Source organism: Coregonus lavaretus (assembly GCF_964263955.1).
Source record: "Coregonus lavaretus genome assembly, chromosome: 35".
NCBI lineage: Eukaryota > Metazoa > Chordata > Actinopteri > Salmoniformes > Salmonidae > Coregonus > Coregonus lavaretus.
In genome coordinates this window covers 1,761,332-1,783,956 of record NC_140022.1, presented here as the reverse complement: position 1 = coordinate 1,783,956, position 22,625 = coordinate 1,761,332, and the positions used below count along the sequence as shown (strand labels likewise).

Here is a 22,625-nt window from a genome sequence, read left to right as displayed (position 1 = left end):
CAGAGATAGTTTTGAAGAGAAGGGAAACTCCTTTGGAATCGTATTAACGTCCAGTGTGTACGTTGCCCATGCGTCGTCAATGGGCTGCGCGGTGCATTCTGGGTGATTATGGGACATGGAGAGCTTTCCTTCAAGAAGTGAATGGGAGTCAATTGGGCGCTAGCTCAAAAACCCAACATTAGTATGAATTTCGTCAACAAGAAGTACAACACACAACTATTGTGAGATAATTAACTTGTTCTCTGTAATGTTGTATAGCTTTTGAATCGTGACGTTTCGAGGAAAATAAGCAGGTTTCTCGACTCATACCCTGACTTTGAGACGGAATTGCGTGACGTAGCATGACAACGTGAACGCGATTGGTCAACTGGGTGGGGCGTTATACGCATTAATTGACCAATGGGACCAAAATACAGTGGAACAGCTTGGAGAGTTCTCTGGCAAAGCGGTCCAATTTTTTTCTTAAATAACACACTGTTGTTCGAATCCCACATTTGAGCTAATAGCATCCATCGTTTTGTAATAATATCTCTACCATTTCCCAGATGTATCAGCAGGCGGCAGTAATGCGGTCGTTTTGTGTTTATTGTGCCCAGAAAAAAACACAGAAGAAGAATAGAACTGCTTCCTGGTGACGTGAACACAGAACCATGAAGGTGCATTTCTAATCACTTAGTTTACAATCGATTTTCTGTCATAGTTACGCCCGAAAGACATCGGCGAAAATGTTCAAAGGGTGGGGAACGTGGCTGGGTATAGAGAACTCTACGAAGACAGAGGATAGCGAAGTGGCTGATGTTGCTGTGGAGGAGCAAGAGGAGAAAATTGTGCAAGACCAAAATGAAGTAAACAAACAACACGAACCTCCAGCAACAGAAGAACTGGAGCAGGAGGACGGAGACACAGTCCAACTCATCTCCCAGCAAGCTACAGGATTCGGTGGTAAGGAAGATTATAGATGGTTTTAATTTATATTCATGTGAAAAGTGATTAACAGACTAATAATGATTATGTAGGCCTAAGAGACAATACATTGTTTGCCTGCCACAACTTGAATGACAATGCCATCTGAAGCTGAAAAAGTGATCCAAGTTTTATATCCCTGTTCCCTATACAGGCTTAATATTCAACTTTGCCAGCAATGCCACCAAGAAGATCTCCAGCTCTGTGGCAGAGACTGCACACACAATCAAGAAGAGTGTGGAAGACGGGAACATAGACGGAATTATTGACAAGGTGCATGGCGTGCTCCACTTTGCTGAATCCTGTTTTACAAGGAGAATGGTTTAAAGTTAGCATAGGTTGCTACAGTTGAAGTCAGAAGTTTACATACACCTTAGCCATATACATTTAAACTCAGTTTTTCACAATTCCTGACATTTAATCCTAGTAAAAAGTCCCTGTCTTAGGTCAGTTAGGATCACCACTTTATTTTAAGAATGTGAAATGTCCGAATAATAGTAGAGGGATTTATTTCAGCTTTTATTTCTTTCATCACATTCGCAGTGGGTCAGAAGTTTACATACACTCAATTCGTATTTGGTAGCATTGCCTTTAAATTGTTTAACTTGGGTCAAACATATCGGGTAGCCTTCCACAAGCTTCCCATAATAAGTTGGGTGAATTTTGGCCCATTCCTATTGACAGAGCTAGTGTAACTGAGTCAGGTTTGTAGGCCTCCTTGCTCGCACACGCTTTTTCAGTTCTGCCCACACATTTTCTATAGGATTGAGGTCAGGGCTTTGTGATGGCCACTCCAATACCTTGACTTTGTTGTCCTTAAGCCATTTTGCCACAACTTCGGAAGTATGCTTGGGGTCATTGTCCATTTGGAAGACCCATTTGCGACCAAGCTTTAACTTCCTGACTGATGTCTTGAGATGTTGCTTCAATATATCCACCTAATTTTCCTTCCTCATGATGCCATCTATTTTGTGAAGTGCACCAGGCCCTCCTGCAGCAAAGCACCTCCACAGCATGATGCTGCCACCCCCGTGCTTCATGGTTGGGATGGTGTTAATTGGCTTGCAAGCACCACCTTTTTCCTCCAAACATAACGATGGTATCTATATTGTTAGATATTACTGCACTGTCGGAGCTAGAAGCACAAGCATTTCGCTACACACGCTATAACATCTGCTAAAAACGTGTATGTGACAAATACAATTTGATTTGATTTGGTAATTATGGCCAAACAGTTCTAATTTTGTTTCATCAGACTAGAGGACATTTCTCCTAAAAGTACTATCTTTGTCCCCATGTGCAGTTGCAAACCGTAGTCTGGCTTTTTTGTGACGGTTTTGGATCAGTGGCTTCTTCCTTGCTGAGCGGCCTTTCAGGTTATGTCGAAATAGGACTTGTTTTACTGTGGATATAGATACTTTTGTACCATGATGTCAAGCAAAGAGGCACTGAGTTTGAAGGTAGGCCTTGAAATACATCCACAGGTACACCTTAAATTGACTCAAATTATGTCAATTAGCCTATCAGAAACTTCTAAAGCATGACATAATTTTCTGGAATTTTCCAAGCTGTTTAAAGGCACAGTCAACTTAGTGTATGTAAACTTCTGACCCTCTGGAATTGTGATACAGTCAGTGAATTATAAGTGAAATAATCTGTCTGTAAACAATTGTTGGAAAAATTACTTGTGTCATGCACAAAGTAGATGTCCTAACTGACTTGCCAAAACTATAGTTTGTTAACAAGAAATGTGTGGAGTGGTTGAAAAACGAGTTTTAATGACTCCAACCTAAGTGTATGTAAACTTCCGACTTCAACTGTATATAACACCCTCTCTGGTGTTCGCTCAAAACCGCCCATTCTTGAAGCTTTGAGGTTTCTGTCTTGTAGCATCACATGCCTGTGTTTCTGTTTTCCAGACTATTTGGGGGGATTTCAAAAAAGAACAGGACAAATTTGTCCAAGAAAAGAAAGCAAAGAAATCAGGTCAGTGTGGAAACATCATACCCCCTTGAGATTAGCCTGGGTACCAGTCTGTTTAGCATACGTTCCACTCCTTGTACTCTGTGTACTCAAATCAACGTTTATCAAATCAATGTTTATTTGTCACCCGCACAGCAAGGTTATTATAGTTTCCTGTTTTTATATTAGTTTGTATTTCTATTAGTTGTAAGATATTGAGTTAATGATTTATGAAAATATTGCTATTTCGTAGACATTTTAAATTTAGTTTTAGCGTTATGGACAGACGGTAGCCTATGCATGGGAGGCTAGGAGACTTTTATGCATTGTATAGTTGTTGTGTTTTTGGGGATGTCACTTCCTGCCACTGGGGGGCAGTAATACGTTTAAAGGAAGACTCAGCTAGATGATGTAGATCGGTTATTCCCAAAACTGGGGTACGCGTAATGCTGTCGGGGGTACGCCAAATAAAAATGTATTTCACATTTTCAAACAGTCCATTTAGATTTTCCAACGGGGCTAAACATTTGGGTGATGTTTCTTTCTCGCCTGAGTAGCCTTGTTTCACTGGCAAAAATACAATTAAACCATTTAGTGTAGAGTGAAATAACAACACAATGTGAAATACAGGTAGCCTGGTCAAATAATTAACATCCAATCACATTAACCGTTACTCTCTCGTGGGAATTGCACTAACGGTCTGTATGTAGCCAAACGTAGCTGCTGCTCATTCCGTTTGCTCGGATATGGATAAATGGTTAATAAAGTAAGGCTGTATAGAGACACATACCAGCTCTACTGGTACTACTACTACCAGCAGTACTACACTACCGGTCAAACGTTTTAGAACACCTACTCATTCAAGGTCTTTCTTTCTTTTTTACTATTTTCTACATTGTAGAATAATAGTGAAGACATCAAATCTATGGAATAACACATATGGAATCATGTAGTAGCCAAAAAAGTGTTAAACAAATCAAAATATATTTTATATTTGAGGTTCTTCAAATAGACACCCTCTGCCTTGATGACAGCTTTGCACACTCTTGGCATTCTCTCAACCAGCTTCACCTGGAATGCTTTTCCAACAGTCTTGAAGGAGTTCCCACATATGCTGAGCACTTGTTGGCTGCTTTTCCTTCACTCTTCATCCCAAACCATCTCAATTGGATTGAGGTCGGGGGATTGTGGAAGCCAGGTCATCTGATGCAGCACTCCATCACTCTCCTTCTTGATAAAATAACCCTAACACAGCCTGGAGGTGTGTTTTGGGTCATTGTCTTGTTGAAAAACAAATGATAGTCCCACTAAGCCCAAACCAGATGGGATGGTGTATTGCTGCAGAATGCTGTGGTAGCCATGCTGGTTAAGTGTGTCTTGAATTCTAAATAAATCATAAACAGTGTCACCAGCAAAGCACCCCCACACCATAACTCCTCCTCCTCCATGCTTTACGGTGGGAAATACACATGCAGAGATAATCCGTTCAAATCTCCAATTTGGAATCCAGACCAAAGGACAAATTTCCACCAGTCTAATGTCCATTGCTCGTGTTTCTTGGCCCAAGCAAGTCTCTTCTTCTTACTGGTGTACTTTAGTAGTGGATTCTTTGCAGCAATTCGACCATGAAGTCCTGATTCACACAGTCTCCTCTGAACAGTTGATGTTGAGATGTATATGTTACTTGAACTGTGAAACATTTATTTGGGCTGCAATTTCTGAGGCTGGTAACTCTAATGAACTTATCCTCTGCAGCAGAGGTAACTCTGGGTCTTCCTTTCCTGTGGCGGTCCTCATGAGAGCCATGTTTCATCATAGCGCTTGATGGTTTTTGCGACTGCACTTGAAGAAATGTTCAAAGTTCTTGAAATGTTCCGTATTGACTGACCTTCATGTCTTAAAGTAATGATGGACTGTCGTTTCTCTTTGCTTATTTGAGCTGTTCTTGCCATAATATGGACATGGTCTTTTACCAAATAGGGCTATCTTCTGTATACCCTCCTACCTTGTCACAACACAACTGATTGACTCAAACGCATTAAGTTAAATTCCACAAATTAACTTTTAAGAAGATATACCTGTTCATTGAAATGCGTTCCAGGTGACTACCTCATGAAGCTGGTTGAGAGAATGCCAAGAGTGTGCAAAGCTGTCATCAAGGCAAATGGTGGCTATTTGCCCGAGTGGCGCAGTGGTCTAAGGCGCTGCATCGCAGTGCTAGCTGTGCCACTAGAGATCCTGGTTCGAATCCAGGCTCTGTCGTAGCCGGCCGCGACCGGGAGACCCCATGGGGCGGCGCACAATTGGCCCAGCGTCATCCAGGGTAGGGGAGGGAATGGCCGGCAGGGATGTAGCTCAGTTGGTAGAGCATGGCATTTGCAACGCCAGGGTTGTGGGTTCGATTCCAGTATAAAAAAAATAAAAATAAATGTATGCACTCACTAACTGTAAGTCGCTCTGGATAAGAGCGTCTGCTAAATGACAAAAAAAAAATTGGAAGAATCTCAAATATAAAATATATTTTGATTTGTTTAACACTTTTTTGGTTACTACAAGATTCCATATGTGTTATTTCATAGTTTTGATGTCTTCACTATTATTCTACAGCGTAGAAAATAGTAAAATGAAGAAAAACCGTTGAATGAGTAGGTGTTCTAAAACTTTTGACCGGTAGTGTACACCTGCACCTGTCGACGACACAAGTTGTTCTGCTTCCACGAGCACATCCAGCACTTTTTAAAGCAAGAATTAAGACTACTTTCGAGTAGTAAGACATGTATAAAACCAACAGATACCATTAATAAGAAGGGGCTAGAAGCGTCTTATATGGTGAGCTACCGAGTGGCTAGGACAGGCAAGCCCCATACTATATCCTGCTGCCGCGGATATGGCTTGGACAATGCTGGGGGAAAAGGCCTGAGAGTAATTGAACATAATTTATGATGGTTTAATTTTAGTTTAGTTAGTTTTGGAGTCAAAGATAATAGTTTCAGTGTAGTTTTAGTTTTTCAAACAGGTTTGGTAATTATTTTATTTCAGTTTACAAAGTTATTTTCATGATTCGTTTTAGTTATCTATAATAACCTTGGTGCACAGGACACAGCGGGTGTAAACAGCAAAGTGAAATGCTTACTTGCAAGCCCTTCCTCAACAATGCGGTATTCAATATCAAGGTAAAAAAAATAAAAAAGTTTCAAATCCAGAATAGATTCTTTAAAAAAGAGAACGGAACCAATGCTAATTCAGGTCAAGAAATAAAACCCACAGGAGAATGTACTCTACAGGCCAGTATCATATCAATGTGCAGGGATACTGGTGATGCATGACACTGAGTAGAATGTTAGCTAAACAGACTTGAGATGAGATACCGGTAAACATGCTCCTAGTTATCTACACATACATTGTGGAATGAAAATGGTTCCTCCTTGCTCCTTTCCAGATACAGCTGTACCACCATGGGTTGGCTACAGTGAAGAGGAGACCATGCAGCAACAGATCCTGGCTCTGTCCGCTGTTAGTAGCATTTCTAACGTTGTCTATACACGTAGTGCATTTAGTTTGGGATTTGATTTCATGAATTGGATCTTATCCCTATCAGAGTGTATCGTGTAGATTGCACCTTTTCAATTCAATTTGATTAAATTCAACACATCTTTATTGATCTGTTATTCCAGGACAGGAGGAACTTTCTGAGAGACCCACCAGCTGGAGTTCAGTTCCAGTTCGACTCTGAGCAGATGTATCCTATCGCCATGGTGATGCTGCAGGAAGACGAGCTACTGAACAGGATGCGCTTCGACCTGGTTCCCAAACAGTCAGCAGACAGCCATTACAAATCGAATGCATTATTACACTTCCAACATGCCTCGATTCAACCCTGAGTTATTTACAGATACAGATTGCAGGCATAAAGTTGTCATGTTGTCTAATGTTGGTTGATGCCAGCCCTGTCCATTGATCAGCCTAGCCTCTTAGAACCAGACAGATTGCTGCGTTCAAGTGAAAAATAATGTTGAGCTATCTCGCAATCAGGCTGGTTCACAAAGCTTTGACCAGCCATTGAAATTGGAGGAAATGTACACATATCTGTGTTTCCATTTATATTAAATTATAGATGAACCCTGAAGAAGAAAGTGAAATTACGTTATGTATATGTTAATGACATATTCAATGCTCTGTATGTTTAGAGTGAAGGAGGATGTGTTCTGGAGGAACTACTTCTACCGTGTGTCCCTGATAAAGCAGTCAGCCCAGCTCACTGCCCTGGCAGCACAGCAGCAGGCTGCAGACTACAGAGAGGAACAGGAGACCATCAGCCCGGAAGGTGTCAGCCTCACAGGTACTCTATTCTGTTCTGTGGTTGGTCGGAATTCCGTTTCTGTGATCCTGACTTTAAAAACACTGCATTGGTGTTATGTGCAAAGCAGAACAATTGGTGAACTACTTTCAAGCAACAGTTTATAGCCGAACTTCTGTTTTATGTTGTTGTCATGCAGAAAATACCATCAGACCAAAAACACCTCCAGTATCCATTAGTGACATTCCCAAGGGTGGAGCGGTGAGTCAATGTTTTATTTTTCGGAAGAAAAGTGAGTTCCTTTTAATAATTCTGTGCATGTCTGTATATAGACCACTGAAATACTGTGTAACTATCAAGTCAAATGTATGAAATGGTCTGGATTATATTTCATGTTGTTGTTAAACAGCAGGAGGAAGAGGAGAATGAGATCTCCACCAGCCCTGGGGTCTCAGAGTTTGTGAGCGATGCCTTTGACTCCTGTAGCATCGACCATGAAGACCTGAGGAAGGAGATGGAACAGCTGGTGCTGGACAAGAAGGAGGACGCTGCAACTCCAGAGGGTCAGTTCTAGAACTATTAGATCATATTTAGTGTAACAAACAACTAGCAAGAACTCCGGAGTTCTATTGGTTGATTTCACTGGAACCTAGAAGGGGCTTGGATTTAATATAATGGCTCAGTTGGTAGAGCTAGATGTTGAATTAGAGGGAGTGAATGACGTGTTTAGCTCTTTTCTCCTCAGTCTGTAGCATTGATCTCATAATGCTGTTATTTGTTATTATTTTTTTCAGAGGAAACAGCAGACTGGGAGAAGGAACTCCAGGCAGAGTTACAGGAGTATGAGGTGGTGACGGAGGCAGACAACAAAGATGACAACTGGGATAAAGAGATAGAGAAGATGCTTCAGTCGGACGATTAGAAAGATGACCGACCCCTCTTGCTTCAGTCTAGTATCTCTGATATGAGTGAGAGAGAGCACCATGAAGGATCAGAAACCATGACAGTGTCTAGTCTAGACCATAGAAATCGAATGGTATAGAAATTAAGGGAACTGCTGCATACAAACCATATAAAGCTCTGTTGTTTGTTTCAGCACATTCTAGAATGGGAACGTCTATGGGGGTATTCTGATCTGGTGGTGGTCAGGTGTTGAAATACTGTATAATATACATTTTCTCTGTCTGTACAGTGTAGTGGCAGGCTGACATTTTAGCTGTGAACGTTTATGGGCTAGGAGCAACTGATATATTGTTATTTTTTCTCTACTCTGCTCTTTTCTTTCTCTGGAATTATTTTGCAGTTGGGATGTGTACATCTATGCAAATAATACTTGGTTCTGTTCTACTCAAATCCTGTCTTCAGTTTTCCCCTAATAAATATACTTTTTTTTCCCCGTTGTCTAAATGACTTTCCTTAATGAAAAATACAGACAGATTATGTTACATCTAGAGGGCTGTATAAGGAAGGGTTTTGTTTTGGTCTTCAGTTTATGCAACGTGACCATCGGGTCAACCCCCCCAGTCATTATATATTGCGTCACATCATAGCGACACACTCCGGTGCCAGGGACAGAGTCGATTTAAACAGTAAAAACATTCAGGTACAGTGTGGTACTTTTACGCCCTTTTCGGTGTTTCTTGTTTCACAAAACCTACACAAATTATGTCTGTATTTCTAAATGACATGTTACAGTCAAACAAAAGAGAGCGCCAAGTGTTATAAAAAAGTGTTATTTACTAAGGAAGTCCATAGGTTGCCAGTGGCAGGTTGTTAGCTTAGCATAAGTTAGCACAATGTGGACTCACGCACCTGCAAACCCAAACAGTTTGCTAGTTATTGCTTGGTGGTATTTGTGTTCTACACCACGGTCAATAATCCCTACATCAATCAATACTTGATAGTAACCTGTTGACACTTTCGTCAAATTTTTCTTGCTGAGTTGAATGTCACTGTTGGATTTGTTACTCAGCTAATAAGCTAACCCACAGCTAGCTCGTGTCAAAGCGAACTACGCTAGCTAGCCTAGCATACTAAAGGTTACTGTGACTAACGTGATAGCTATGCTAAATAAATTTAGCAATGTGGCTAGGTAGCTACATCCATTAGCTTTAGCGTAGTCGATAAATGGCGCAATGTTTTACTTTCAGAATAGGTAACCAGGTAGGTAAAGTCTCATTAAATTGTGTGGAGGTTATTAGCTAACACTAATTGTCTAGCTAGTGCCTGCTAATAATTTAATATCAAAACTAGCCAACGTTATGTACTTGTTTTATTGCCACCACTGTGTGGCAAATTTACTTATTTGGGTGTCTAATATTGATTGAACTATAACGTACGAGTGTTACTGCAATAGCGGTGTTTAGGCTACATCGTTTTAACGTGGTCCTTCACTTGTGTTCAGTCGGATAATTATGTTCACTTCGGTGTCCGGGTTATCTAAATCAAGGGAATTGAGGGGTTCCTGTGCTGACTCATGTGGCGGGTCCTTCTGTTGGTACTGTTAGGTCGAGCACGGTGATAATCTTCAACTATCTTCTTAAAGGATTCTATCCCTTCTTGATTGTTGGGGGAACTGTGGTCCGGTGTTAAATTAATCTATTAATAACTCTAACTACCTCTACTGCCAATGCTACCCTAGTTATTAGAATGATGTGACCTTTGGTCAGATCGGAGTAAAAGGTAAAGGTGAGGACCTACCTTGCCCTGCTAGAGTTGGTGCCTTGCTAAACAGACAGTGTGTGGTTGCTAACTTACTGTCTCATTACCTCAACGTTTACAAATTGTCTTAAAGCTGTTAATATAAGTGACACACCACTGACAAGATCAGTGAATGATCAAGTATGAACAGGTTCTGTTGATGAATTGAATCAATGCTTACTCACATGGTCAGGTGTACTCAAATAGTCCGGTGGATACACCCCCAGATATTTCACTGAATTGACTTTTCCTCTTTTGCAGTTTGGGACCAATATCATGGAGGCCACAGGGTTCTGTGGGATGGAGGTGGCGACTCGGGGGCTAGTGGGGGGATCTGGCAGCAGCTCCCCTCCAGAGCTGGACAGCCCAGGTTGCCAGGAGCATGTGGGGGTGTTTGAGCTGGTCAGTGGCTCCTGCAGTGAGGAGGTGAGAGGGGAGACTCCAGGGAGAGAGGACTGCCCCCTGGACCCCAACAATGCTGAGCTAGACCCAGGCAGGGGTGGCAAGATCAAGGACCAAAAGGGATTCGGTAGGTTGACACGAGACTCTGTCGTTGCCTTTCTAAAGTGTGTGGTAATATAAGGAATCACTACACTGCATGCTATTATGATTATTTTTGCCAAGTTATTGAGAATGCCCCTTCCTCTTCAACCATGGCAAGTGGCTGATCTCATCACTTGTGGTGTTTTGTAACAGGAAAAGAGGTTCTCCTACTGATGCAAGCCCTGACCACTCTAGCCTCCCCAGAGGAGAAGCTGGCCGCTTTGTGCAAGAAGTATGCTGATTCGGTAAGCGCTGGAAGCCGCCACACGTCTATGCTGCTTTAAGTGATTATTTGCATGTAAGAGTAGTTAATAAATTGCTGTGGGCCACTGCTAGTTGATAAGCTAACATGTTCATCCCTGTTTGCTTTTTGAGTTTGTATTCATTAGGGCACGCCGTAGCAAAACTATTTAGCAATTTCTAATTACACCAGTCCAGGTAGTTTTCATCCATTTCGTGCCTAATGAACACTGAACAGGTCTCATTTGAGTCCCTGTTCAAATGGTGTTTAGGGTATTACTACTCCGACGTGTCCTGTGACAGCTTGATTGACTGACTGACTGATTGTTCGATTGATTTTCAGCTGGAGGAGAGCCGCAGTATACAGAAGCAGGTGAAGGTCCTGCAGAAGAAGCAGTCCCAGATGGTCAAGGAGAAGATTCACCTGCAGAGTGAACACAGCAAGGCCATCCTGGCACGCAGCAAGCTGGAGAGCCTCTGTAGGGAACTACAGAGACACAACAAGACCCTCAAGGTAGGTTGTGAGGAGAGTCCGTCACACAGCAAGTCAGTTAGTGGCTACTGTATGCCTATGTACTCATTGAATTAGATATTAGATGCCTGCTGTTAAAGAACACCCCAAACTCCTATGATATAGTAATGTTCTGAGATGTGTAGCCACCTGCCATAAAGGTGGTCCTCTGTAGCTCAACTGGTAGAGCACGGCGCTTGTAACGCCAAGGTAGTGGGTTCGATCCCCGGGACCACCCATACACAAAAATGTATGCACGCATGACTGTAAGTCGCTTTGGATAAAAGCGTCTGCTAAATGGCATATTATTATTATTATATTATATAGAATCATATGTGTGTGTCACATTTTATTCATCACATGCTCCGAACACAACTGGTGTAGACTTTACAGTGAAATACTTGCTTATGAACCTTTCCCAACAATGCAGAGTTAAAAATAGAATCCACAAGTATGGAGCTATATTCCAGGAGCACCAGTCACATTCAGGGTTGGGTTCCATTCAGGTTTCAATTCAGTCAATTCCGGAAGTGAAAACGCCTCCTAGAAAACATTTTTATGAATGAATTAAATTTCAGTAGAATTCATGAATTGAAAACAGAATTGACCTCATCCCTGTTACCATTTTTTTTTGGAAAATGTAACGCTTGCCGTCTCCCCTGTCAGGATGACAACACGCAGCGGTCCAGGGAGTATGAGGAGCGTCGTAAGGAGGCCACCCTTCACTTCCAGATGACGCTGAACCAGATCGAGGTACAGATGGAGCAACACAACATTCACAACTCCAAGCTGCGCCAGGAGAACATGGAGCTGGCCCAGAAACTCAAGAAGCTCATCAAACAGTACGAGCTCAGGGAGGAGGTAGGCGGTCGAGGCTGTACCTCTTTCTACCCTCTATCTTTGTCTTTCTTTTCGCACGCGCACTCTCTCTCTGTTTCCTCCTCCCTCTCTCTCTATACCCCTTCTGTCTCTTTAGTCAGGTTCCTATGGCAGATGCAGGCCTACAACATGTAGGAGAAATCTGATTGGTACTTTGATTAGAGGATTACTGCATGTTTCAACACTTAGTGGGATTTATTCAGGATTTAGTTTGGAATTGCCCAGGTGGATGTTTTTTACTAGGTGTATTTTTCAGCATGTTAAATGCATTTAAGAGCCTCTGGAAATCTGACTGCACATTGACAAGGTGTTCTGCTCTGTCCTGTCTGTCGGTCTGTTCCCAGCACATTGACATGGTGTTCTGCTCTGTCCTGTCTGTCGGTCTGTTCCCAGCACATTGACATGGTGTTCTGCTCTGACCTGTCTGTCGGTCTGTTCCCAGCACATTGACAAGGTGTTTTGCTCTGGCCTGTCTGTCGGTCTGTTTCCAGCACATTGACATGGTGTTCTGCTCTGTCCTGTCTGTCGGTCTGTTCCCAGCACATTGACATGGTGTTCTGCTCTGTCCTGTCTGTCTGTTCCCAGCACATTGACATGGTGTTCTGCTCTGTCCTGTCTGTCGGTCTGTTTCCAGCACATTGACAAGGTGTTCTGCTCTGTCCTGTCTGTCTGTTCCCAGCACATTGACATGGTGTTCTGCTCTGTCCTGTCTGTCTGTTCCCAGCACATTGACATGGGTGTTCTGCTCTGTCCTGTCTGTCTGTTCCCAGCACATTGACAAGGTGTTCTGCTCTGTCCTGTCTGTCTGTTCCCAGCACATTGACAAGGTGTTCTGCTCTGTCCTGTCTGTTCCCAGCACATTGACAAGGTGTTCTGCTCTGTCCTGTTTGTCTGTTCCAAGCACATTGACATGGTGTTCTGCTCTGACCTGTCTGTCGGTCTGTTTCCAGCACATTGACAAGGTGTTCTGCTCTGTCCTGTCTGTCTGTTCCAAGCACATTGACAAGGTGTTCTGCTCTGTCCTGTCTGTCGGCCTGTTCCCAGCACATTGACATGGTGTTCTGCTCTGGCCTGTCTGTCGGTCTGTTCCCAGCACATTGACATGGTGTTCTGCTCTGGCCTGTCTGTCGGTCTGTTCCCAGCACATTGACATGGTGTTCTGCTCTGGCCTGTCTGTCGGTCTGTTCCCAGCACATTGACATGGTGTTCTGCTCTGGCCTGTCTGTCGGTCTGTTTCCAGCACATTGACAAGGTGTTCTGCTCTGTCCTGTCTGTCGGTCTGTTTCCAGCACATTGACAAGGTGTTCTGCTCTGTCCTGTCTGTCTGTTCCCAGCACATTGACATGGTGTTCTGCTCTGTCCTGTCTGTCTGTTCCCAGCACATTGACATGGTGTTCTGCTCTGTCCTGTCTGTCTGTTCCCAGCACATTGACAAGGTGTTCTGCTCTGTCCTGTCTGTCTGTTCCCAGCACATTGACAAGGTGTTCTGCTCTGTCCTGTCTGTCTGTTCCCAGCACATTGACAAGGTGTTCTGCTCTGTCCTGTCTGTCTGTTCCCAGCACATTGACAAGGTGTTCTGCTCTGACCTGTCTGTCGGTCTGTTTCCAGCACATTGACAAGGTGTTCTGCTCTGTCCTGTCTGTCTGTTCCAAGCACATTGACAAGGTGTTCTGCTCTGTCCTGTCTGTCGGCCTGTTCCCAGCACATTGACATGGTGTTCTGCTCTGGCCTGTCTGTCGGCCTGTTCCCAGCACATTGACATGGTGTTCTGCTCTGGCCTGTCTGTCGGTCTGTTCCCAGCACATTGACATGGTGTTCTGCTCTGTCCTGTCTGTCGGTCTGTTCCCAGCACATTGACATGGTGTTCTGCTCTGCTCTGGCCTGTCTGTCGGTCTGTTCCCAGCACATTGACATGGTGTTCTGCTCTGTCTGTTTCCAGCACATTGACAAGGTGTTCTGCTCTGTCCTGTCTGTCGGCCTGTTCCCAGCACATTGACAAGGTGTTCTGCTCTGTCCTGTCTGTCGGTCTGTTCCCAGCACATTGACAAGGTGTTCTGCTCTGTCCTGTCTGTCGGTCTGTTCCCAGCACATTGACAAGGTGTTCTGCTCTGTCCTGTCGGTCTGTTCCCAGCACATTGACATGGTGTTCTGCTCTGTCCTGTCTGTCTGTTCCCAGCACATTGACATGGTGTTCTGTCCTGTCTGTCTGTTCCCAGCACATTGACATGGTGTTCTGCTCTGTCCTGTCTGTCGGTCTGTTCCCAGCACATTGACATGGTGTTCTGCTCTGTCCTGTCGGTCTGTTCCCAGCACATTGACATGGTGTTCTGCTCTGTCCTGTCTGTCTGTTCCCAGCACATTGACATGGTGTTCTGCTCTGTCCTGTCTGTCGGTCTGTTTCCAGCACATTGACAAGGTGTTCTGCTCTGTCCTGTCTGTCGGTCTGTTTCCAGCACATTGACAAGGTGTTCTGCTCTGTCCTGTCTGTCTGTTCCCAGCACATTGACATGGTGTTCTGCTCTGTCCTGTCTGTCTGTTCCCAGCACATTGACATGGTGTTCTGCTCTGTCCTGTCTGTCTGTTCCCAGCACATTGACAAGGTGTTCTGCTCTGACCTGTCTGTCGGTCTGTTTCCAGCACATTGACAAGGTGTTCTGCTCTGTCCTGTCTGTCTGTTCCAAGCACATTGACAAGGTGTTCTGCTCTGTCCTGTCTGTCGGCCTGTTCCCAGCACATTGACATGGTGTTCTGCTCTGGCCTGTCTGTCGGTCTGTTCCCAGCACATTGACATGGTGTTCTGCTCTGGCCTGTCTGTCGGTCTGTTCCCAGCACATTGACATGGTGTTCTGCTCTGGCCTGTCTGTCGGTCTGTTCCCAGCACATTGACATGGTGTTCTGCTCTGTCCTGTCTGTCGGTCTGTTCCCAGCACATTGACACGGTGTTCTGCTCTGTCCTGTCGGTCTGTTCCCAGCACATTGACATGGTGTTCTGTCCTGTCTGTCTGTTCCCAGCACATTGACATGGTGTTCTGTCCTGTCTGTCTGTTCCCAGCACATTGACATGGTGTTCTGCTCTGTCCTGTCTGTCGGTCTGTTCCCAGCACATTGACATGGTGTTCTGCTCTGTCCTGTCTGTCTGTTCCCAGCACATTGACATGGTGTTCTGCTCTGTCCTGTCTGTCGGTCTGTTTCCAGCACATTGACAAGGTGTTCTGCTCTGTCCTGTCTGTCTGTTCCCAGCACATTGACATGGTGTTCTGCTCTGTCCTGTCTGTCTGTTCCCAGCACATTGACATGGTGTTCTGCTCTGTCCTGTCTGTCTGTTCCCAGCACATTGACAAGGTGTTCTGCTCTGACCTGTCTGTCGGTCTGTTTCCAGCACATTGACAAGGTGTTCTGCTCTGTCCTGTCTGTCTGTTCCAAGCACATTGACAAGGTGTTCTGCTCTGTCCTGTCTGTCGGCCTGTTCCCAGCACATTGACATGGTGTTCTGCTCTGGCCTGTCTGTCGGTCTGTTCCCAGCACATTGACATGGTGTTCTGCTCTGGCCTGTCTGTCGGTCTGTTCCCAGCACATTGACATGGTGTTCTGCTCTGTCCTGTCTGTCGGTCTGTTCCCAGCACATTGACATGGTGTTCTGCTCTGCTCTGGCCTGTCTGTCGGTCTGTTCCCAGCACATTGACATGGTGTTCTGCTCTGTCTGTTTCCAGCACATTGACAAGGTGTTCTGCTCTGTCCTGTCTGTCGGCCTGTTCCCAGCACATTGACAAGGTGTTCTGCTCTGTCCTGTCTGTCGGTCTGTTCCCAGCACATTGACAAGGTGTTCTGCTCTGTCCTGTCTGTCTGTTCCCAGCACATTGACATGGTGTTCTGCTCTGTCCTGTCTGTCGGTCTGTTTCCAGCACATTGACAAGGTGTTCTGCTCTGTCCTGTCTGTCGGTCTGTTTCCAGCACATTGACAAGGTGTTCTGCTCTGTCCTGTCTGTCTGTTCCCAGCACATTGACATGGTGTTCTGCTCTGTCCTGTCTGTCTGTTCCCAGCACATTGACATGGTGTTCTGCTCTGTCCTGTCTGTCTGTTCCCAGCACATTGACAAGGTGTTCTGCTCTGACCTGTCTGTCGGTCTGTTTCCAGCACATTGACAAGGTGTTCTGCTCTGTCCTGTCTGTCTGTTCCAAGCACATTGACAAGGTGTTCTGCTCTGTCCTGTCTGTCGGCCTGTTCCCAGCACATTGACATGGTGTTCTGCTCTGGCCTGTCTGTCGGTCTGTTCCCAGCACATTGACATGGTGTTCTGCTCTGGCCTGTCTGTCGGTCTGTTCCCAGCACATTGACATGGTGTTCTGCTCTGTCCTGTCTGTCGGTCTGTTCCCAGCACATTGACATGGTGTTCTGCTCTGCTCTGGCCTGTCTGTCGGTCTGTTCCCAGCACATTGACATGGTGTTCTGCTCTGTCTGTTTCCAGCACATTGACAAGGTGTTCTGCTCTGTCCTGTCTGTCGGCCTGTTCCCAGCACATTGACAAGGTGTTCTGCTCTGTCCTGTCTGTCGGTCTGTTCCCAGCACATTGACAAGGTGTTCTGCTCTGTCCTGTCTGTCGGTCTGTTCCCAGCACATTGACAAGGTGTTCTGCTCTGTCCTGTCGGTCTGTTCCCAGCACATTGACATGGTGTTCTGCTCTGTCCTGTCTGTCTGCTCCCAGCACATTGACATGGTGTTCTGTCCTGTCTGTCTGTTCCCAGCACATTGACATGGTGTTCTGCTCTGTCCTGTCTGTCGGTCTGTTCCCAGCACATTGACATGGTGTTCTGCTCTGTCCTGTCGGTCTGTTCCCAGCACATTGACATGGTGTTCTGCTCTGTCCTGTCTGTCTGTTCCCAGCACATTGACATGGTGTCCTGTCTGTCTGTTCCCAGCACATTGACATGGTGTTCTGCTCTGTCCTGTCTGTCGGTCTGTTCCCAGCACATTGACAAGGTGTTCTGCTCTGTCCTGTCTCTGTTCCCAGCACATTGACATGGTGTTCTGCTCTGTCCTGTCGGTCTGTTCCCAGCACATTGACATGGTGTTCTGCTCTGTCCTGTCTGTCTGTTCCCAGCACATTGACATGGTGTTCTGTCCTGTCTGTCTGTTCCCAGCACATTGACATGGTGTTCTGCTCTGTCCTGTCTGTCGGTCTGTTCCCAGCACATTGACATGGTGTTCTGCTCTGTCCTGTCGGTCTGTTCCCAGCACATTGACATGGTGTTCTGCTCTGTCCTGTCTGTCGGTCTGTTCCCAGCACATTGACATGGTGTTCTGCTCTGTCCTGTCTGTCTGTTCCCAGCACATTGACATGGTGTTCTGCTCTGTCCTGTCTGTCTGTTCCCAGCACATTGACATGGTGTTCTGCTCTGTCCTGTCTGTCTGTTCCCAGCACATTGACATGGTGTTCTGCTCTGTCCTGTCTGTCTGTTCCCAGCACATTGACAAGGTGTTCAAGCACAAGGAGAAGCAGCAGCAGTTGGTGGATGCCAAGCTCCAGAGGACAGCTGAGCTGATGAGAGAGGTGGAGGGGAAGCAGCAGAGAGAGAGAGACTTTGTGAGTCCCACTGCCATGGGTCATTATTCTGAAGATGTTCTAGATGGCGACAAATAATTGGAGGCCTGTGTTCCATAGGGCACACAACTGAAAACATTTTATAATATGCCATTTAGCAGACGCTTTTATCCAAAGCGTAAATTTTTACGTATGGGTGGTCCCGGGGATCGAACCCACTACCCTGGCGTTACAAGCGCCATGCTCTACCAGTTGAGCTACAGAGGACCAATTGGAACTTAAAATGAGGTCCAGGTGCCTAATGAACACAACCCAGGACAGAGTATTTGTTTATCTCTGTAATAACTGGAAGTGAGTGACAGTTAGTAGTCTGTTTGCATTGATTGTATTGGTTGACTGTTTGTCAGAAGTTGTGACCATTTCCGTCTCCTTTTCAGCTCCTGAAAGACGCCACAGAGTCCAGACATGAGTGTGAGCTGATGAAGGAACAGGAGACTCAGCTCAAACAGCAGGTAGCTAGCTGCCTTTTCTTTCCATGTTCTGTGTCAGTCAGTTTATATTGATGGGGACTATGTTAATATGTTTATATTGATGGGGACTATGTTAATATGTTTATATTGATGGGGACTATGTTAATATGTTTATATTGATGGGGACTATGTTTATATGGATCGTGACTGTATGTTATGACTGAAATGTTATGTCCGGAGACACTTGAAACCCCACCTCTTTAAGGAATACCTGGGATAGGGTAAAGTAATCCTTCTACCCCCCCTTACCCCACCCCAAAGAAAGAAAAAAAAAAAAATATTGTAAAGTGGTGATCCCACTGGCTATAAGGTGAATGCACCAATTTGTAAGTCGCTCTGGATAAGAGCGTCTGCTAAATGACGTAAATGTATTTGTGGTTTTTAGCTCTCTCTGTACATGGACAAGTTTGAGGAGTTTCAGACCACTCTGGCGAAAAGCAACGAGGTGTTCACTACCTTCAGACAGGAGATGGAGAAGGTTTGGAACAAAATATTTAACATAAAACACCCTTGTGTTTCTTTGGTATATAGCTGGAAGGGGTTTAGATCTGTAGACCTCTCTATAGCTGGAAGGGGTTTAGATCTGTAGACCTCTCTATAGCTGGAAGGATTTAGATCTGTAGACCTCTCTATAGCTGGAAGGATTTAGATCTGTAGACCTCTCTATAGCTGGAAGGATTTAGATCTGTAGACCTCTCTATAGCTGGAAGGATTTAGATCTGTAGACCTCTCTATAGCTGGAAGGGGTTTAGATCTGTAGACCTCTCTATACCTGGAAGGATTTAGATCTGTAGACCACTCTATAGCTGGAAGGGGTTTAGATCTGTAGACCTCTCTATAGCTGGAAGGGGTTTAGATCTGTAGACCTCTCTGTAGCTGGAAGGATTTAGATCTGTAGACCTCTCTGTAGCTGGAAGGATTTAGATCTGTAGACCTCTCTGTAGCTGGAAGGATTTAGATCTGTAGACCTCTCTATAGACCTCTCTATCTTTCTTCTGTTCTCCAGATGACCAAGAAGATCAAGAAGCTGGAGAAGGAGACGACTGTGTGGAGGACCAAGTGGGAGACCAACAACCAGGCTCTGCTACAGATGGCTGAGGAGGTGATGAGAAACCCTTCCATCTTACTTCATCATTTACAAATAATAGCAGAGATTTTTTTATTGTACGGTCAAATTTCACAATGAAGTATCTCAACGAATGATGTCACTTAATGATAGAATATCTGATGTTGAATGTGGTTTACTGTTTGTCCTCTCCAGAAAACATTGCGGGACAAACATTACAAGGGCCTGCATGGGAAGCTGGAGCGCCTGGAGAAACTGTGCCAGGCCTTGCAGATGGAGAGGGACGACCTCACCACCAAACTGGGAGAACTACAGTCAACAACCACGGAGGAGGAGGAGGGGCCTCCAGACCCCCAGCCCAACCAGGAGTCTACCCAGGATGAGCTCTCTCCGCCTGGGAGGGGGGAAGAGACACAGCCCCCTACTACCCCTGAACTGGAGCCAGAGACCTCCACAACAGAGCAACTTGACAACTGAGCCACTAACCACCTCTGGCTTTTTGGGGGTATATTTGAATACAGTAGATCTTTTTTTGTGTGATAGAAAGTTATAATTAAGATTAAAATGACTGCATTATTAACGATGAATATAGTACTTTTTGCCCTGACTACATTGTAACAGTGGGCTTTGTGGTGAGCACTTAGCTCCCCCCCTTTTTCTACCACATTTGTATTTTCTTAGACGATTGTCTTCAGTCACAGGGTTGTTCAGCAGCTTTCCCGTGGTCAGTCACAGGGTTGTTCAGCAGCTTTCCCGTGGTCAGTCACAGGGTTGTTCAGCAGCTTTCCCGTGGTCAGTCACAGGGTTGTTCAGCAGCTTTCCCGTGGTCAGTCACAGGGTTGTTCAGCAGCTTTCCCGTGGTCAGTCACAGGGTTGTTCAGCAGCTTTCCCGTGGTCAGTCACAGGGCCGTCTCTCCATTTCCTCTACAGTCTGACGCCGTCTCTTGGCAGCTTTCTTCCATTTAAAAATCTATCTTTTGGAGCTGTGGCATTGTAGTCAGATTAAATCCATTTTTTGGAACTGATATTGTAGTCTGATTTAAATCCTGTCATATACATATTGTTGAAGATATTGCTATATTGACGGAGCCTTGTTGCATCGTCGTGACTAACTGAATCTTGTCTCTGTCTAGGAACAGAAATAGCAGGGCATTGCACAGTAGAATAGTCACAAACGTACAACGTTTATCTCAGAGCAGGGTCCATAGAAATATAATTACTAGAACGGGAGTGCCCATTTTCAAGTCAACGTTCGGTTGACTTGTATTTCTATGGATGGGCCATATCAGTCCTTGGGTTGTCATGATTGGGTCTATTGGTTTTCTAATTCCTCAGAACTGGTGTACAGTTTCAGTCCAGTCTCCTTGTCTTAATGAGGTTTACTGTACAGTTGAAACCCTGTAAACACACTTTGAAGCACTGGGGAACATCCTTGTCCTTTTAACATAGGAGACTGAGACTGAAGGGTTAAATATGTTCTGCTCTGACCAGGCTGCTATCCAGTCAACACACAGCACAGTCAGTCATTGTTGGTCTGTGAGACAGTTTCACTGGTTGTCAGTTTCTGCAGGAGGACCCCTTGTTCAGATGCTGCTGCAGCTACAGGCTTTCCTGGTTTGTAATTCCAGTAGCCTGGCCCCAGATCTGTTTCTGCTGTCTGGTCCAACTTGACCATAGGAGTTGGAAAACAGCACAACAGACCTGGGACCAGGCTATCATTCCAATAGGGCCAAACTGTTCTCCAGCTCTCCTTAAAACCACTAATTCCATCGGGGGGGGGGGGGGTGTTCGGTTCAATTTACCCAATGGTTAAGGGCTCACTATGTAATTTTACTTCTGTGTGTAATCATTTGGTTGAAGAAGTCAGTGGGGCACTTTACTGCAGACATTGTGGTAATTTAGGGTTATATGCCAGACCAGTGAACATACATTTATATGCAGACCAGTGAACATGCATTTATCTGGGACGTAATCTGTTTCTTGGTCTCCAAATCGGCTTCTTTCTATTCCTTATGCCGGTGCTTTGTTGAGACACAAAATATTGGCAAAAATGTGTTTTATTTCTGGAAGCAAAACATTTTTTAGTTGGATTTATAAGGTGCCTTGTCATCTTAGATGTTATACTGGAAAAACAGGCAATTGTATTTTAATTTTTTTACCAACACTCTGTACTGAATACCTATGAATGGAACGTATGTAATTCAAGCATTACAACTCGATGCTAACCTTCAATAAGAGCTATTAGGGATACTTGCCGACAATGTGAAATGTGTGGAGTACTATGAATGTAGTTAATGTACCTGAATGTCACCCATGTTGCCAGTCTCTTGTAATGAGAATGATGACGGTTTTGGGCCCCAGGTCAGAGTTGTGTTCATTAGGCATCAAGAAATGAATTGAAACTGGATTTAATAACTAATACCTGTTCCAATAAGAAACACTGTTTCCAGCTGTGAAATATTGAAAACGTTATCTGATGCGTGTCTTAATGAACACTACCCAGGTTCCCCTAATGGCCTGATCACCCTGTCATCTACCTAGAAACCTCAAACACTGATATCACCAGCTCAGACTTTTAGATTGTCTGTCTTGTTTTCTCGTCAACTTGGTATTTGTCGTAAGGATTTCATTCAGAGCACAGCCCCTGAAGTTCTTCTAAACGTTCACGGCTTTGCAGGAAAGTGTTAAAAGATGGGTCCAAGCCACAGTTTGGGGGGTGGGGGATACAATCTCAATGTTACAGTATCTTAAACCCCCTCTAAAGTCTTTAATCAAGTTCAATACTTTACTGGGTAATCTATTGGTTTGATGGGTTCATGTAAAGATGCCACTAGAGACCAGGCCAGTTGGTACTACTTGCATTTTGGATGTAGCCTAAAGCCATCTGCTTGGGCTATTATGCCAACTCATTGTCATGTTAATGTATGGCTTGACAATGACAGCAATGAAGTAGACTGGCACTCAGGCTATAGTGGATGCCCTTTACCATCGGTTGTGATGTCTGCCACAGTTAAACTCAGGTTATGCAAGACGTCTACCTCTGCAGGTGAGAAGAACTGTGAAAGCGGAGTGAGTTGAATGTTCAGAAAGATTTATATGAGCCCACATTCCCCTTTACGAGATTGTAAAATGTTCTAGTCCAGTCTCTTGCTTTTCAATAAAAAACCATTTTGTAGAATTTTCCACACTTGTGGTTGTAGTTTTAATTTTCCTAGTTTGCAATATGTTTAAATTGTTCTGTTATGAAGGATATGTGTTAACTTCACTTCTAGGCAGTATAGACACCTTGCCTGGCTTCCCAAACTCCTTGCTCTGGCCCAACACTATGCCACGGCTACGTTTTTCTCCAATGAGTCTGGCTTGGAGTACCTCCAATGATTCCTAGAACGCAAAC

The 22,625-nt window shown here is 44.6% G+C and overlaps 2 protein-coding genes across 5 annotated transcripts; both read left to right on the top strand.

The window, feature by feature from the left end:
• Nucleotides 1-95: 95 nt before the first annotated feature.
• LOC311109667 (synapse-associated protein 1-like) lies at nucleotides 96-8,614 on the top strand. 2 transcript variants are annotated; one of them, XM_084152624.1, is made up of 9 exons: nucleotides 96-942; nucleotides 1,118-1,236; nucleotides 2,883-2,949; nucleotides 6,365-6,438; nucleotides 6,600-6,739; nucleotides 7,113-7,264; nucleotides 7,422-7,483; nucleotides 7,635-7,785; nucleotides 8,017-8,614. In XM_084152624.1, exons 1-9 carry the CDS (start codon nucleotides 726-728, stop codon nucleotides 8,142-8,144), a joined length of 1,110 nt encoding a protein of 369 aa, XP_084008750.1. In that variant the 5' UTR covers nucleotides 96-725; the 3' UTR covers nucleotides 8,145-8,614. The 2 variants fall into 2 exon arrangements, with proteins under 2 accessions (XP_084008750.1, XP_084008749.1); XM_084152623.1 differs by having other exon boundaries at nucleotides 7,632-7,785.
• Nucleotides 8,615-8,714: 100 nt separating this feature from the next.
• Nucleotides 8,715-22,414, top strand: LOC311109572 (alpha-taxilin-like; the record flags this gene model as incomplete). 3 transcript variants are annotated; one of them, XR_014610607.1, is made up of 11 exons in its annotated part: nucleotides 8,715-8,825; nucleotides 10,184-10,451; nucleotides 10,619-10,710; nucleotides 11,049-11,219; nucleotides 11,883-12,077; nucleotides 17,558-17,677; nucleotides 18,073-18,147; nucleotides 18,551-18,643; nucleotides 19,172-19,267; nucleotides 19,427-20,035; nucleotides 20,137-22,414. XR_014610607.1 is itself a non-coding variant. In XM_084152494.1 (10 exons), the coding sequence occupies 10 exons, from the start codon at nucleotides 8,715-8,717 to the stop codon at nucleotides 19,706-19,708; spliced, it is 1,503 nt and encodes a 500-aa protein (XP_084008620.1). In that variant the 3' UTR covers nucleotides 19,709-22,414. The 3 variants fall into 3 exon arrangements, 2 of the variants coding, with proteins under 2 accessions (XP_084008620.1, XP_084008621.1); XM_084152494.1 differs by having other exon boundaries at nucleotides 19,427-22,414; XM_084152495.1 differs by lacking the exon at nucleotides 8,715-8,825 and adding an exon at nucleotides 9,323-9,385 and having other exon boundaries at nucleotides 19,427-22,414.
• Between the last annotated feature and the right edge of the window lie 211 nt (nucleotides 22,415-22,625).

Coding starts and splice junctions, on each gene's coding strand:
- LOC311109667 (XM_084152623.1), top strand. CDS start 726: ATGTTCAAAGGGTGGGGAACGTGGCTGGGTATAGAGAACTCTACGAAG. Junction 6,439..6,599: donor AGATCCTGGCTCTGTCCGCT/GTTAGTAGCATT, acceptor CTGTTATTCCAG/GACAGGAGGAACTTTCTGAG. Junction 6,740..7,112: donor TTCGACCTGGTTCCCAAACA/GTCAGCAGACAG, acceptor CTGTATGTTTAG/AGTGAAGGAGGATGTGTTCT.